The sequence below is a fragment of the Vanellus vanellus genome (assembly GCF_965231255.1).
Source record: "Vanellus vanellus genome assembly, chromosome: 22".
Classification (NCBI taxonomy): Eukaryota; Metazoa; Chordata; class Aves; order Charadriiformes; family Charadriidae; genus Vanellus; species Vanellus vanellus.
Window position 1 is genome coordinate 6584104 of NC_138927.1, and position 17212 is coordinate 6601315.

The 17212-nt window shown below is 50.5% G+C and overlaps 1 protein-coding gene across 1 annotated transcript in view; it reads right to left on the minus strand.

Annotated features, from left to right (window-relative positions):
* CSMD2 (CUB and Sushi multiple domains 2) overlaps positions 1–17212 on the minus strand; it is a gene marked incomplete at both ends in the record, with an annotated part of 311031 nt that overhangs the window by 61514 nt on the left and 232305 nt on the right. Inside the window, 8 exons of the mRNA XM_082494202.1 lie at positions 2544–2648; positions 3665–3761; positions 8470–8594; positions 9568–9771; positions 11823–11918; positions 12061–12174; positions 14352–14468; positions 15305–15499. Of these exons, the coding sequence (XP_082350328.1) occupies positions 2544–2648; positions 3665–3761; positions 8470–8594; positions 9568–9771; positions 11823–11918; positions 12061–12174; positions 14352–14468; positions 15305–15499 (1053 nt within the window). The remainder of the gene's footprint in view (positions 1–2543; positions 2649–3664; positions 3762–8469; positions 8595–9567; positions 9772–11822; positions 11919–12060; positions 12175–14351; positions 14469–15304; positions 15500–17212) is intronic.

The following is a 17212-nucleotide window of genomic DNA, read 5'->3' on the forward strand; positions in this document are numbered from 1 at the left end:
AGCCTGATAATCCCGAGCCTCATGAAAAACCTGAACGTGATTGTTGCGATGGGCTAATACAATCCTCAAAGAACTTATTGATTGAAACAGAAATGGAGAAGAAACAGAGTTGCAGCAGGAGAATTTCTAAAACAACATCCATTTCTGCAGCTCCCAGAGAGCAATCAGGGGCACACGTTCTCTCCCCAATCTTGTTGGTTGCTGTAACCTTGCTGGTTCCATTAACATGCAAGGTTTCCACCTGCAAAGCCAGTAAAACCTGGAGAGCTTAGTACTAGTTGGCCCCCTAAAAGCACAGAGCCTCTGCAGTCGAACAGCTCTGCTGTTTCTGGAGACGATTTACAAAATGAAATGTGCTTTCAAACCTATTTGCTGCTGTGGAAAAAAATAAACAGAACAGTGGTTGGCTTCAGAGACAAACACAAGATTTGCCATCAGAACCAATTGTCAGACACGGTGTCCAGCAAGAAACAATTACGTTTGCGTTGCCCCAAGGAAGATTGCGTGAAGGCAGAGAGCAGTCCCAGCGCATCTCTCATCAGCTCCCCACGGCCGCTCCGCCTGCAGGAGCAGAGCCAGTCCCTCACCACGCATTAACCAGTCCCTCACCACGCATTAACCAGTCCCCCGGGAGCTGCGTGAGGAGCAGATGGCCCCCGGCCCTGTCGCACCCGTATCTTTAGCACGCTGCAGACGCACACGGGTGCTTGCTCTCCTCGCCACCACCTCAACATTCCATTTAGATGCGGTGAATAGTGCCGAGCGCGGCTCTTCTGCGCCCGCTTGCTCGTACGCTGTCTGCGCTGCTGTGGGACTGTATGGGAATAATTGAAGCCCTCGGCACGGTACCACCGGCAAGGTGACAGCCACCATCCCCGTGACCCACCACGGCCCGGCTGTAGCACACCTCTCCTCAGTGGACATCTGCTCCAACAGCAGGAAACAGGCACGGGGGAGAAGGAATTTTTGGCATCCTCACCCAAACCTGGCAGCCCTTTCCCAAGAGACGCTCCTCCCTGCCACGTCTTCCAGTTTCAGACGGGTTTGTGCTCTGCCCATCCAGGATTTCTTTTCTACATAGAATCCTAGTCTGGTGGGGGTGGGAAGGGCCCCCTGGAGCTCCCCCAGTGCCACCCCCTGCCAGAGCAGGGGCACCTCCAGCAGTGGCACAGGACACCTCCAGGTGGGTTTGGAATGGCTCCAGAGGGGGAGAGACGTCCCTCCTCGGGTTGGGATGGGACTGCCCATGGTCACGTTTGTGCCCGTTCCCTCTTGTATAGTCTCTGTGTATCATCGCAGATAATGATGTTCCCAGGTCTGTATACCCCCAAACTGAATGCAGCCTTGCACAAGACCTGCTGGAAGCAAAGTGCCGCCGTTCTGCTCAGGTGCCGGTGTAATCCGCACCGGCTGAGCCCACTGAGCCGTCCAACGCAAAGGTGGGGGAGAGAGGAGCGGGTGCCCGCACTTCAGGCAGTGCTTCTGTTGGAACGTGACCTCAAGGCTTCCCATTTAGCTCATGCTGATGTGCCTCCCTGAGCTGGAGGCAGCAAAAGGAGGGTGGCCGTGCGTTCGTATCAATCACGAGGGAAAGCTCGCCGTCCGGTGTCTGGACATGGCACCTCTACACACAGAGCAGAGACGCCCCTCCGGCAGGCACGCTGAGCAGGGTCCAGCCGGGCGCCCTGGCACCAAGGGCAGCTGCAGGGTGCCGGGCTGTACGGCCAGCAGGCGCAGGGAAGGGGTTACCCCCCTCTACTCAACACCCGTTAGACAGCACCTCAAATATCGTACGCGGTTTTGCGCCCGACGGCACAAGAAAACTATTGATCAAGTGGTCCGAGTTCAGCAGAGGAGCACCAGGAGGGCTCGGGGCTGCAGCGCTCCTCCCGCGATGAGAGGCTGCCCCGAATGTTTGTGCAGTCTCCATCCTTGGAGCTTTTCAAGCACAAGCTGCAGAAATGTGTGTAAAGTGAGCAATCTAGTTTTACCTCGCATCTGACCCTGCTTTCAGCAGGAGGTTCGATGAGATGACCTCCGAGCTCCCTTCCAACCGGAATTATCCCACGAAGCTCTGCCCTGCCCTGCGCACTGTTTCCAGCAATGACCAATACTGACTGCCTCGGAAAGACTGCAGAGAGCCAGCAGTCCCTCCCTACCCCTGGCAAGCATCGTTTTCGGCACTGCCTGAGCCAAGATTACAGCACTGTGTTGAACAGGCCAACTCGCCATGAATTTTTAATACCTTGGCCTCCACAACTCCTCCTGCATGACAGCACAGAAACCAAAGAGGTGCTACAAAGTGCATCAGCAGCAAGATGAGGGTCACCCCGTGACCCCCCACATCTCCTCCGCTGCATCTGTTCTTCATTTACTGCTCACTCCCTCTCTGCAGCTGGAGAGCAGGGAACCACGTACGCACAGCCCTTAAAGCTCACTGCCCCTTCCCCACCCAGCAGCTTCCACTTCTACGAGGCAACAGCTCCGTAACCATTTCCCCATCACTCAGAAGAACGGCAAGATCAAGGCTGAATTGCTCTTACTTTTGTATTCCAGGTGAAAGCCGGCAGCAGAGACACTGATATCCGAATAGAAATGCAGATAGAGCTGGTTTGAAGTGCTGTTCAGCAGCGCAGGCACTGTAGTTCCTGGGAAAACAAGAGGTGCACAAAGATACTGAAGAGGATTCTTTTTTCCTCTTCCGTGTCCTCGGAGACTAGCTGCAGAAGAGGCTGAGAACGGAAAGTCCTTTAACTTAACAAGCTCTGTTGGTTTTGATCAGGTTCTAATGAGGCCAATTGAGAACTACCCCGGGCCTCTCCGCAATGGCCTTTTCAGTCTACTGAGGAATTTCATCATGTGAAGTTTTACCACTTACAGACCAGACAGAGTAAAAGCATCGAGAAAGGAACCGGTGACGAGAAACGGCGTGGGTGGAGCGCAGGTCCCCTGTGGGGTCTGCATTCCTCTTCCTGCCTCATTCCCTGGAAGCTGCTGCGGCAGCAGATCAAGGCGGCTCCATCCCAAACACGGCGCTGGGAGCGGAGTCCGCCGGTCTTTCGGCGCGACCCTTCTCCTTACCAACCTCAAAGTGCTTTGAACACATTTGCTCATTAAATAAGCAACAATGGGGGCCATGGGTTTGCAAGGGGCTCGGCTATTTGAAAGCTTTACAATGCTTTTGGGCTGCTTGCTACTGCCTGCTCTGCTGAAACCTGCGGACCCCACTGCCGAGCGAAAAAAAAAAGGTTGTTTTGTAGTCCTTCATCCATTTTAGAGCAAATTGGCCAGGTTAGGTTAGCCTGCCTGAGCTAACCCCGCACGACCCAGCAGCGCCGCAGGAGCTCCCGCTGCCGGGCTGGGAAAGTGCTCAGGGGTTTTTGCAAAAAAAAAACCAACACCAAACCTCACCAACTGTTTGGTTTGCTTGTTATTTTTTTTTTGTTTAAAGCTCTCTATCAACATTTTCTGCAGGAAGACTGTAGTCAAATTCCCAGTTCAACAAAGCATGTGATTCCCTTTAAGCATACGCTTAAATCTATCCCGAGTTTTCGAAGCACTTAAGCATATGCTTAATTTTATGTGCGTGCCGGAGTCCAGCTGACGGGAACAGGAATTAAGCACGCACTGATGGGCTCCACCGAACACGACGCTGAACACGTACCCGAGAAACTTCCCAGCATGGTGGCTGTGTTATCGCCCCCATCGAACACTTCCAGAGAATCCCAGTTCTGCTCAGTAACAAAACTGATCACCTGGATCTGTAGAGAAAAAAAAAGAAAAAAGTAACAGTACAACTCCTGCAATCACGCTAATAAACCAAAATAGTATCAATGAAAGGGCTGTCAATACGGTTAGCAACGCGCCCCAGGGCTTTACGTCAGCACTGCTATTTATCTGTGCTAACGCACTGGAAAAAAATTGGAGACCTATTGCCTTTGACTACCACCCCGTGGGTTATACAGCCATTTTCCAGCAAAGTCCACACTTCCGTACCAAGGGTACCGTCTGCTGCTGCTACAAAGGGAGAGCGCCTGTAAATTCACAGCTAATTTACAGCAATTGAGAATCTGAGCCTTTTTTTTCCTGTTTTGAGAAATCCCTGAAGACTTTTGCAACACTTTCATAGGAAAGCAACCGCTAGCAAGCCGACAGCTAAAATCAAAGCAAAGAAACCTGCACTGAACCACAAGATTTTTTAATCCAATGAAGTTTCTGCAACTGCCCGTTTCTCAGCTTTCACTCAAATTGCTCAAGTTGCATTTGCAAGGCTCCCACCTTTCTCTGCCACGCCGCGTACGGTTTGGAGGCTTAAGGAAGTCACTTGACTCCATTGTTAGAACATCCACACAATCCTCAAACGAGTAACATTGCGAGACCTGATAAATCTGCGTTTACACTGAAAAGCAGCTCTTATACTTCAGCAAAGAACTACATGTAATTGCAGAGATTTGTTTTCCTTGATTACCATTAACACGGATTCTGCCTTTATTCCTAAATAAGTAACTGGGAGTTCAAACTATTCAGTGTCCCATTAACAAAGACAAGCTGTGCTGGAGGTCAGGTTTGGTGAACGGGCTGAGAGAGTCAGACCACAAACCCGAGAGAAAGCCAGCAGAATTTGGAAAAAAACAGCTTTAACTTATAAGCTGTAGGTGCAATTTTCAAACACTGGGTACCTCAAATTAAACTTCTAGGTCAGCAGCCTAAAAAGGGACCCTTAAAGACAAACCAGGAGCGTAAATGACTTGTACAACTTGGCCCCAAACAAAAGGCTTCATTTCTTGGCATGGGGCAGAAGCCGCAGCCGTTCGGCACCGCTGCCGGTGGGTTTGGGGGGAATGCCGGAACTTTGGTCATTCGGGCAGGCAGATTTGCCTTTTCTCCCAGCCTTCCCACGCCTGCGTACTGCAGAGCCTCAAGTCGCTGAAGTTGCTTTGCACGAAGATTTCCTACTAAGCCTAACGCTTCTCATCTGCCGCCGTCCTCCTGAATTCCACAGAATTTCTCCCTAAAGGGCAGAGCTCGGCAGGACGCATTACCTGGACTGAACACCGCGAAGAGACGGGAACGCTCTGCAGACCTTTCCCGCACGCACACACACGCACACGCTCACCCCTCCCTCTGGTCATTCTGTGAAACCCCCCTCCCTTTTTTCCTGCAGCGTTCTTATTCCGTATTTACTCATCCACTCCAAACATCTCGCTTCCCTTTGCCCTGCTGAACATAACATACACATAAAAAAATAATAAAAAAATCAAATCCCATTATTTCTGCCATTTTAACCTTTTTCCTCCTTGAGTTATTCTGAATAATAAAGCAAGCTATAAAGTTCTTGCAAAGATTTTTTTTTTCCCCAAAATAAGTGGAGTTCCTCTAGCAGAAATCGCAGTGACCCCTGCAGAGCCATTACTGATCACACTGACCGAGTCAATACCTTTCAGCCTGCATAATTACACCCCTATTGTGATTTACATTATTGAAAGAGAATGTGGATTGAGAACGTGCATTTTGTTTGCTCTTACATTTTCTAAATTATTTATTCTCCTTCCCCCCCCCCCCCAACTTAGCGGAATAAACATTTTTAAGGTCCTAATTCTAGTCTGACATGTGGATTCACAAGGGATCTGCATCTATTTACTGCCATGTATATAAATTAATTCACTCAGGAAGGTTTGCTACAGGAATGAATAATTCATGGCAGAAGTGCTAGCTCGTACGCTGATTACATAAAAATCCTGCTAGTGACTCGCCGCTACTAAGAAAGCTTTAATTTCACCTCCTCCTCTGATTTACAGTTGTTTAACCTTTAATTGTTGTACAAAATGAGGGTAAACTGATGCTTAAATTAGTATCTAATAACTGAGAACATCTCGCGCACAAGAGCGGGCGAGCGGGGAAGCGGGGCGGGTTAGGCGGGGAGCACCGGCGGGTCCCGCTCCGTGGCCGTCACCCGTTCTCTGGGCTGCCCCGCGACCCACGGCTCCCGCACGGGGCTGCACCGGGGCGCTCTCCCTCCCTGGGGGCCAACACCTCCTTTCGCCAGGCCGTTTCCCCCCCAGAAGGCTCCCGGTGGAAGTCCCGGTGTCACAACCTGATGCCACCCGGCTTGACGCCGAGGGAAGACGCCATCCCGCCGCTGGCCCGTGGCTGAGGGCAGAGCCGAGGGGCGGCACGTCCTGCAGCACACCCGCGGCACCGCGTCCCCCGCACAGCTGGCAGCGGGGACCCCAGCGCCGCTGCGGCTCCACACGGACTCTCGCCCCGCACCAGAGGACGGACCTTCTGGAGGTCCTTCCTTCTGAAGGACCGCGGTCCTGCCCTTCACCAAAACCTCCCCGCTCTAGACCCAGAAACTGCACTTATGGCTCTGGCAGTGTTAAAGCTCAGCCGCGGGATACGCTTTTTGTTTGCACGCATTTGTGATAGACCCCAAAATATCTATTTCCCTTGCAAGAGATCACATGCAGCAGCAACGGGGTAAAAAAAAAACAAACCAAACACCAAAAAAAACCCCTTGGCATTACATTTTCCAGTTTTACATGAGAGCTGCATTTGCGCAACCAAAGAGGTGAGAAACAAGCACTTATGAATAAAGACGTGCTTTTAACAGCGCGCTGTAACGCCCGCTTCCCTCTCCGCTCAGCAGACATGTGCAAAAACAGCTCCGCGGGCTGAGAAGTGGCAGCGAGGGTTTGCATCCAGAACACAGCCGTGCAGGATACAGACATCTACTTACATCGCTTTTAAAATGAAGGGAGTTATCACCTCCCGATCCCGGGAGCCCCGAGGAACTTGCAAACTGCCTCAGCTCTGCAGACGTTTGGCTGAGCTAAATGGATCCCCTGTCATTGGGGGGGGCGTTGAGAACAGCTAAAATTCCAGATGAACAGGGAAGTATCGACACTGAGCTCCCAGGCTTTTGAAAAACCCTATTTTAAATGGCTTCAGAAACAAAGAGGGGAGTGGAATTTGCTGGACTGGAGACAGCGAAAGCCTGGCAGAGGGCACAAAATGATGCTGGGAGGGCTGGAGCCCCTCTGCTGGGAGGACAGGCTGGGAGAGTTGGGGGGGGGGGGGGTCAGCCTGGAGAGGAGAAGGCTCTGGCAAGACCTCAGAGCCCCTTCCAGTGCCTAAAGGGGTCCCAGGAGAGCTGGGGAGGGACTTTGTACAAGGGCATGGAGTGATGGGACGAGGGGGAATGGCTTCAGACTGGAAGAGGGCAGATTTAGATGAGATATTGGGAAGAAATGTTTCCCTGTGGGGGCGGTGAGCCCCTGGCGCAGGGTGCCCCGAGAAGCTGTGGCTGCCCCATCCCTGGAGGGGTTCAAGGCCGGGTTGGACGGGGCTGGGAGCACCCTGGGCTGGGGGGAGGTGGCCCTGCCCGGGGTAGGGGGTGGCACTGGGTGATCTTCAAGGTCCCTTCCCACCCAAACTGTTCTATGACTCTAAATACTGCTCCAGGCTTGCGCTGTTTCGCGGCGAAGCCCCCCGCGCTGCCAGCCCAGACCCAGATTCAGGGCTCGGTTTGAGTGATGATGGTGGCACCAAGTAAGAAACGCTGCCTGGGAGAGCAGAACCGCGATCCAGCAAGGCCGAGCTGATGTTTCAGTAAATCTGCTGAGAGAAACACAAGTGCTGTGTGCCGACAGCTGGGAGCGCTGCAGAGCGGGAGGAACCCACCTACCACTCTATGAGCCAAACAGGCGAGAGGGAAATAAAAGCACTTAATGAACAAAACCCTCGCAGACAAAGCGGTGTAAAGAAGAAGAAATTAAACCCTGTGATAATGAGGCCTGTGGAATGAACGAACAAGGTGAAGAATGCATCTCCTGCGCATCGACCACTGCCAGCGTAGCGCACGGAGAGATGCGTTCTGTGAGGACGGGGCACACACGTGCTCAACGGGAGCTTTATCTAAGGTTTGGTCTCTGATGTCGGGCTTAATTCGCAGCATCGCCTAGCCTGCAGGGCCATTTCTGCAGAGGGATGATAAGGACCACAAAAAGACCTGAAGAGAGAGCTCGTTTACCTGGAGACAACGAAGAGCAAAGCTGTAATTGTATAATCATACTGCTGCAACTCTGCTGGCATAACAAATCCACACCGGCACTCCGAGCGAGCAGCTCTTCCTTGGTGTAGCTTACATTGCTTTCAACGTTGCATAATTAAGCAGTATAAAGATATATGCCCAAAATACCACAATTATTTTGTTACACCAGAACATCCACATGGCTCCAGTTGATTTCCCAAGGAGAGTGCCTCCAGGCGGCAAAAATCCATTGAAATATTACCCAGTTTTGGTGGTCACAGCATAAATGAATGTTTGATTCCAGAGAATTACAAATTGAGCTGATCTCTGCCCTTTGAGGAGCAGCAACTTCACAACATGCGGCCTCTTAAAAGCGCACCAGATACTGCGCGCTCTCCTCTCCCGCTCCCGCCGCAGCGACAGCGCTAACACGGTACCTGTATCCCGGCTCCTTCGGGAACCGTTATCTTCCAGACGCAGTTGAGGCTGTTCAGGTACGGCTCCGGGAAGCCAGGGGACAGGATGGTTCCTTTGCGTTCCGTCAGATTTCCACCACATGGCACTGAAAGAAGCAAAGTAAACACTTGAATGTGGAAGGACTTGACTTTAAACTAAAACACTCTCTTTAAAACATCTGTCCATGGACAGAAAAGCAAGCAGAACTGGCTCATGATTTAAGGATAAGATTTGTAGAAATAATCCTCTTTTCAGTAAATCTCTCATGTAACTTCTAACGCAAGCAGCGCACAGCCCTCAGGTGTGGGGAACACCAGGGACATCAGCCCACCAGACCAGTTCTTTAGGAGCTGCTCTCCTCCGAAGAAGGTGAAAACAGCTTTCAGACAGACCTAATTTATATGAGATGCTGTCCCAGACCCCAGAACTGCATATTGGACCAACAGGTCCCTTCCCTCACACTTAGGGTTGAATGCCCTTATCATAGAATCGTGGAATGGGTTGGGTTGGAAGGAACCTTAAAGATCACCCAGTGCCACCCCCTGCCCTGGGCAGGGACACCTCCCCCCAGCCCAGGTTGCTCCCAGCCCCGTCCAACCCGGCCTTGAACCCCTCCAGGGATGGGGCAGCCACAGCTTCTCGGGGCACCCTGCGCCAGGGGCTCACCGCCCTCACAGGGAAACATTTCTTCCCAATATCTCATCTAAATCTGCCCTCTTCCAGTCTGAAGCCATTCCCCCTCGTCCCATCACTCCATGCCCTTGTACAAAGTCCCTCCCCCGCTCTCCTGGGGCCCCTTTAGGCACTGGAAGGGGCTCTGAGGTCTCCCCGGAGCCTTCTCTTCTCCAGGCTGAACCCCCCACCTCTCTCAGCCTTGTTCATAGGCACAGCCTGGCTCTTGTACGTAAGAGGTATGAAATGTTTGGTGTTTTGTTTCATTAGTGTTTTGGTTTTTTGACGGTGGTGGTTGTTTGTTTGTTTGTTTGTTTTTAAACCACCCCAACAGACGTAATTTATTCTTCTAGCACAAACTGCTGAACCATTTTGCCTTTTCTTCCCCCAGCCCCCAAGATACCTACCCACGCAGGTGGGTACCGAGACGTTCCACTGAGCCAGCGCCCCGGGCATGGTGAGGCACTCGATGCTGCGGGAGCCCTGGAGCGCGTAACCGGCACTGCACTCGAACCGCACCACCGCCCCCACCGCGAAATCGCTGCCCAGCCGCCGGCCGTAGCGAGGCTCCGGCACCGAGCTGCACTGCGTGGCACTGGTCCGAGGAACCGCTTGCGTTGCGGGCAGGAGAACCCAGCAGATTGCAAAGCAAAAACAAAACAAAACAAAACAAAACAAATTAGAAATGGTTAGAGCAAACATTTTGGAAATATGAAGGGCCACATTAAAGATCCACTAAGAAAAATACAGGAATCTGATTATGCCTAAACCCCAAAGACTGGCTGAATCCAAACCTGACCACTGAGAAAAAAAAGAAATAACATTTCATTCAAACTTCTGTCAAGTTGATACTTGAAATAAAAGCAGCCAGGAGACTACAGAGCCACGCATGCTTTCTGAGATGAGACTGTTTGCCTCCAGAAAACTTATCACCGCATCAAAAAGGTCATTTCTAAGTAGGGAAACAAAGAAATTCAGCATTGACTTTCCAAAAAGTTGGTTTGCCATATAATGCTGGAGCCTCAGCAGAAAACCTTTCATTGTTTCTCGTTACTATAAAGGACAGCAAATTTAAACAATCTTCTTCATGATGGGCAGGGTGAGGGAAAGAAAAAGGGAATTTAAGTTGTGATGCTGCAGCACCAACTGTTGAAACTGCCGACATTCCTGTGCGATACCACAAACAACTGCCAAAGAAAGAAATGGAGAGTCTGACAGAGGGGAAAAAACGAGTCAAAGAAATGACTATTGCTGAGGAAGAAATCAATTTATATTTTTCTCTGAGTTGCTTTATAATTTATTACTGTTTAATGCCTCAGTTGTTGGGAAGGGAAAACGTGGCGATGATGAGCACGTTAGCTGTATTATTTGATTTTAATTTGATTCAGAGAGATGAACGTCAAACCCACTGTCAAAGGCATTGCCAAGGCGATCAGCAAGAAGCCGAAGTCTGAAGTGTGTCAGCGGGGAGGGGAACGGAGAGGCAGAAAGGATCCAGTTCTGACGATGCCCTCCTTTGGGCAAATCCAGGACAGCCAAACCACTGATGGACCCGTACCCCCGCTCGGGTAACCCCAGCTCAGCCGTTTCCGAGCGAGGAGTCTGCGCTTGGCCTCTCCAGCCCATGGGCAGGATTGTGCCCGTGAGCCTGCAGCTCCGCTCTGCGGCTCCGGCTGCTCGCGACACGCTGCTTCGGGCTCCCTCACCACGCGGGAACTTGCCATACAACACGTGCATCACTGGATGGGGAGGCTTTGGGAGAGAGAACGCCTCGTTTGGGTAAAAAATGAGAGGAAACGCCATTAGGTCCCGGCCAAGCAGATCAAACCCAGGGCTGGCTCTTTCTCTCACTCTTGTTTTCCACGCAGTAGTCGCTGAAGAGCGTGCAGCTCTTAATTAGCATGCAGGAGGGAGGAGGTAATCTTTACCGATTTCATCAAAACCTTTGCTTTGCTGAAATCTTTAAAGATTCCTATCAGAACTAGAGTTGTTTTGCAATAATTAGGCAGGAGTTCAAGAGAACGGATCTCTGGATACTATAAAATCCAAACCATGCTTCACTTCGCCCCCGGAGAAGGCGCGGGCTGCCCCTGCTGTCTGTTCCCGCTTCACGGTAATGGGTGGGAAAAAGCTTGGCTGAACCAGGGATAACTATACAGAGCAGGTGGGTGAGAGAGCCCTTCTGCTTCCCCGCTATTCTGTGCATCACTTTCTATTTACTCCTTTAAAATCTCTAAGTGGGACTTGCCCAACGCGATGCAAGCTGTTACTGCGAGGATCAAGGGGCAAAGTTTGACAGCAGGAGACCTAAGCCTATGACAGGCAGAGAGGAAGGATTTTACGGAGCTGCCAGACGGCGTTCAGCTGCTTACACTGAGAAATGGGCTAAAACGCCACTGGGAAAAACTGCTCGGGTAGAAGGGCTGAGGCCAAGTGAAGATGGAAGGTCTGAATACGAAGTACCTACAGGAGCCCGACAGCCCCAGGAGCCCACTGCTACCGGAACAAACTTCATCTCCTGTGATATTCCCTGTTCAGATAGAAAGTCTGCAATGACCCACAGCCACCAAAAGCACTTCAGGACACTTCAAGACATCGCTGTATTTTTGACCGTTATCTGGGGACCACCCTGAGGACACCTTCAGAACACAACTGTACTCACCTTGGTAGACAAAATGAAAACCTTTGGCTGTAGATTGACCTTTGGAACTGAATTTGAGGAGAATCTGGTTGGTGGTAGCTAACGGTAACGATTCACCTGGATGAGGAGAAAGAGATGAAACGGGAGAGACCGAGATGACAGCACCAGCTACACAAAAGGGCTGCGCAGAGCAAGACACTGAAAGCAGGCTGTATTTCTAGCCTGCTTTTCCCAGCAGCGACGGGGACACGTCCCCTACCTGTATGAGAGCCCGAGAGGGAACTGAGGAGCCGGGAGTGCTGGTTGGGGCCGTCGTGGACTTCGATGACGTCGTTGAGCGCGGTCTGGAAGAAGGCGAACTGCCCAAAGACCACTGCGAAGAGAGGGAGCGCGGTCGGGGCCTGCACCGGGGGCGGCCGCGCTGCCGTCCCTGCACAGGCAGGGCCCAGGGCCCCGGCATCCCAGCTGCTTTTATTTCAGGAGCTTGGCACAGATAAAAAGGGCCGCACTGACAGCCCTGGAAGATGGGAGCCCTTTATTTATCCACAAAGTCGGCGTAACAGAAGCAGCAACCGGCCTCCCCCGCGCCCACTTGCCAGTACGCTTAACACGGATTCATAGGCCAGAAGGGATTCTTTTATGAGTCATCGCATTTGCCTGCCTACATAACACAAGGTATATAATTTCACCAACTGATAATTATTATTTATTATTTGTATTGAAGCTCCGTCGTGAAGCAGGCTCCCGTTGGGACGGGCATTGTACAAAACCTGAACAAAATAACAATCCCTGTCCCGAAGAAACTTAATTTCCAGATTGAATCTCTCCGGGCAGGGAGGACGACTGCCAGGGAGAGAGGACACTCACGGTTTTATTAAACAGTCGGTCCTGAGCCTGTCTACAGAGCCTGCTAACGAGGGAGCCGCGCAGCGCGCCTAGGCGCACACATTGTGAATGCACCTAGGAGCGGGCAGAGCTTATAAAAGGGAGAAAAAAATAATGAGAGGATCAGAGCATTTTTTTTTAGCTACAGCAAAGAGACTTTAGTTATTTATCTTTATTTTTCAGAATATAATAACAGGGTTTTTAATCCCAAATCTGTACTTAGAAGATTTTTTTTTCTCCCCTTTGTCTCCTCTCCTGGCTTTGCGTTTTCGTGTTGTAAGTGCCCAGTTGCAGATTCACAAGCTGAGAGGTCTCTTGCTGTGAAATTCATCATCCACCAAGCTACGACATTTGTTTCCTGCATGTTCAGGTTTCCAGCACAGCTTTGATGCTGGGAACACTGAAAAAGTGAGGACAGCACGCCCTGATGCCTGCCGTACGCGGAACCCGAGAGGAGATGGGAAACCTGTAACGTTCACTACTAATGGTTTTCCTGCTCAGTTTTAATGAAGCTATTGAAAGGCAGCTGGTGGAGAAGAGAAACTAATTTAGCCGTCATCCCACCATAGGCAAATGTCAGACTTGCAGATCAAGACTGTCTAGCCCTCTAGTTACTGTGTTTCTTAAGACAACATCAAGATCGGCTGTAGTAAAACAGGTTAAGAGGTGTAGAGAGCAGTGCAGTATTTCACCCGTTAGATCCAGGAACTCAGCTGTGACCTACGCGCACATGGGCAGAAGGGCAATTCGAGTGAAAGGAGCTTATAGCTGACGCCTGAACACGGTATCCGTATTTCACACCTTCCCACTTTAGCAGAGGAAATCACAAACAACTGAAAAGACCGTAGGGACCACCTACATCAATACAATGCACTGAGAAGCAGTGTACAAGTAACAGAATTTGGAGACCTTCACCTGCCAGAGCTGTCAGTGCAAGTGCTCTTCAAGACCTTTAAAATCCCTTCAAACAAGAAAATATGTTAACCAATACTAATATCCAGCTGCTGCCTCAAATGTTTCTAGAATGTTGATCATTCTTGTATTCAAGGTCAGACCAAAATTAAGCAGCACCAGAGACTATAAGAAGAATGACGGTCCTTTTAATTTGATCCGGCCTCGGTTTGGATCTAGTTTTAAAATTTAATTTACATTTCATTTAAAAAATAATAGTTAGTCATAAGTACCATAGCTGCACATCCACAAAACTATACATTTATGTGCTCCTCTGAGCAGACAGATTATTTAGCTCCATGCTTTGTGTGTGTTTATGGTAAATACATTTTATACTCTCAGAGGTCCTCCCAGCCTGCTTGCTAGCATTAATCACCGTGAATTATTTTTTGCTGATTTTTCAACTCTGTATGACTGGATATAGTGCAGGGACTGGAAGGGGTATCACAAGGTGGTGGTTTTTGTTAGGTTTTTTTGTCCCCTCATTTTTGATAGATTTTGAAATTCAGAAAATTCCCATCATCCTTACTGACTACAACAAAGTACAAATAGCATCCGACAGTGCCGTTTAGTATTTTCCAATCTCCCTTATGGTCATTTATATATGCGCTTATTCTACTGCTTTGTTCAAAAAAAACCCCAAACCAAACCAACAACAACAAAAAAAACAAACGAAAGAGTGGCAGATTTTCAAAAACTGCCCCCAAACGGTACCGTAGTCCTTCGGCACAACGATGAAGTACAAGCAGACTTGTCCGCTGGTGTAGTTCTGGGGGTAGTTTGGAGAGAGGACGACGCCGTCCGAGCCCGTGTACTGACCGCCACAGGGCGCTGTAAGAGAAAGCCAAGAGGAGCTCAGGGAGCGCTGCTTTACCCCCGTCCCGACCCTCAGGCTGACCCTAACCCGAGTTCACGCCTGCTTCACGTTTAATTATGGGGACCACGCCAAGCCTACGGGATGCCGCGCGCAGTGGTGCAGCCTAATGCGGGATTTGCACTGCTCTCCACCCGACCTTAAAGCTCAGGACCCGTCAGAGTGAGCTCCGACTCTTTTTTTGCCCTTTCTCAGCGGCAGGAGGCTCCTGCAGGAACGGCGTCCTCCCCGCCAGCGCCCTTCCCAGGCACAGCTTCCACCCCCCCGCCACCGCAGACCGACAGCCGTCTCCTCACTCGCTTCTCAGATTAAGGTGGACTGCAAACCCGTCATTTAAACTGTTTTCTCATTAAGCCAGAAAACAAAACAACAAAACCCACAGAACCCCTCAGAAAAAAACTGCCTTCTGTTTCCTCAGTAAGCTCTGACCCTGCTCAGGAGAGCACACGCTTAAAGGCGTTCATTAGTGGGGATGAGGTTAAGCAAATATTTAAGTGGCTTCCAGAATCCTGCCCCGCACTGGGACACAGGATTTGTCCCGCACGTAATCTGTCGTGTCCAGTTTTCTGTCTCTCTCAAAAGAAGGTTCAAGAAACCTCATAAAGGTCAGCGCTTCCTGACCTGCGGGTGTCAGAAAAATTGAAAAATTACGGAACACTGAGAAACCCCCTCTCTGTCCCCCCGCAAGCAGCTCTGTGCAAAAGTAACATCAAGCTTTTCATGAGGACACACTGCTGAAGCATCTGGCAACAGGCAGGTCGTCCTCCGCTCACCGCCTCCCCTCGGGCCTCACCTGTACAGGTAGGTCGAGGTTTGTTCCACGTGGGTTTTCCGTCCCCTCCCATTACGCACGTCAGCGTGGAGACCCCCTCGATGTCATACCCCCCGTCACAGTAGTAGGTGATCGTAGATCCCAGCTTCAGATCTGTGCCCACTCGTGTGCCGTTCTTAATTGATCCGGGATCGAAGCAGGACTCCCGGGGATTTTCTGCAAGAGAGAATTGCCACGATCTTCATTGCTCTGACACAGCTACTCTAAAATTTTGGTCAACGGCATGTTTTTTGGCTTGTCTCATCTGGGAATCTCGCTTAAGCATATCACAGAGACTCGTATGATTTGCAGAGTTTAGATTTCAAGTATTCTCTCATGCTGCTGAACCGGGGGATTACACGGGTCAGATTCTGGTCCGGAGCATTCTCTGACACTCAGCTCCGGCACAAGCACCCTGGAAGAAGGCAGGCTTCAGTTCACACGCAAATTCGCCTGTACCCGATCCGACCGACAAGGCAAAGCTTTAACTATCTACGCTCACTCCCCCTTCTTGCCCAGGGGACAGTTTGCAAGGAACTCCGCAAACCAGGGGGTACAAACACAGCCTGGACCCCCAGCGTAGTTCGGATGTGCTACATCTGTTCGCACTGTCTCCTCGGCACCTATCCTTCCCGTATCTGAGAGCTGCCTGCTCTCACCACGGAACTACACGGTGCCATGTGCGAGCTGGCTGCCTCTCCAGATGTGCAGCATGGCTGCAATTATGGCAAAATCATTACAAGCCGTTAGACAAAATGAAGACATTTTTCTCTCTGTTCGCTCTCTGCCCTGCAGAGTTAAAAACCCCATTTACATATGAAAATTCCAGTAAAGACTACAGAGCTGTCAGGACTTGGATATTTCGTTCCTTCTTCTTCTGAGGGCTTTTTTTCTTCCCCACCCCCACCCCCCCCCTTTTTTTTTTTCCTGCATGAAATATAATTAGAGGCTTTGATTAATCCCGCTCTTTTGTCATCTGGAAATTGCTCATTAAAGATGAGGGCTTTTCTGAGAGCAGTGGGTCTGTGAACAATTATAATGTGTTTAAGCATTAAATCATGGGCTTTTAGTATTTGGGGAAGGGGTGGGGGGAGAAGCAGAAAACAGTAAAGCCCCCAGACCTTGTTTTTGTTTCTTTGTTTGCCGTGAACAAGAGGATTAGCTCTATGGTTTCCTTTACGCACCAGCCGTAGCAGCAGGTAGTGATCCAGGTAAAGGGGGCACAAGGGGACGTGAAATGTTTCCACCAGGACGAGCTGCCCTGCACCGCAGGAGTGAGGCCGCCCTTTTTCCCTAAACACCAGCAGTTCCCTATTTTGGGAGTCACAGACTCATCAATCCTCCGTGCTCCTCACAGACCATCACACATTTGTATCATCAGACGTTAAATCGTGAAGTCCTGGGTTCTCCTCCTTTAGCGGTGTCCTTCTGCACAAACTTGGGACAAACCCCTTTTCCGCTGAGCAACGCTGCTCCCTCCCAGATAACCAGATGTTCCAGATTATCCATCCTGGGAAGAGACACGGGTGTGCGTCGCGGTGTCCTCACCGCAGCACTCCAAAGGGAGCTCTGACACTCGGACCGTGACGGAGAAGATTGGGGTTCTCAGACAAAAGAAGTCAACAAAGATTTTTATCCTGTTATTTCCCGTTGGTGATCTGATGGTCCTGCTGAGAGAGCAGCCAGACACGCCAGAGAAACTGGATTATGATGAGTAAGATATCAGGACCAAAAAGCTTGTTTCGGTCACAGCACTGGAAAGCAAAGCCCTGAGCGCTCCGGTCAGCTCAGATGAACACATTCCCTCCTTATTTACCCTTATGATTGTGAGAAATCCGCCGTCGCTGGCGAAGCGAGCGGGCAGCCTTTACCGTTACCGCAAGTCAGGGA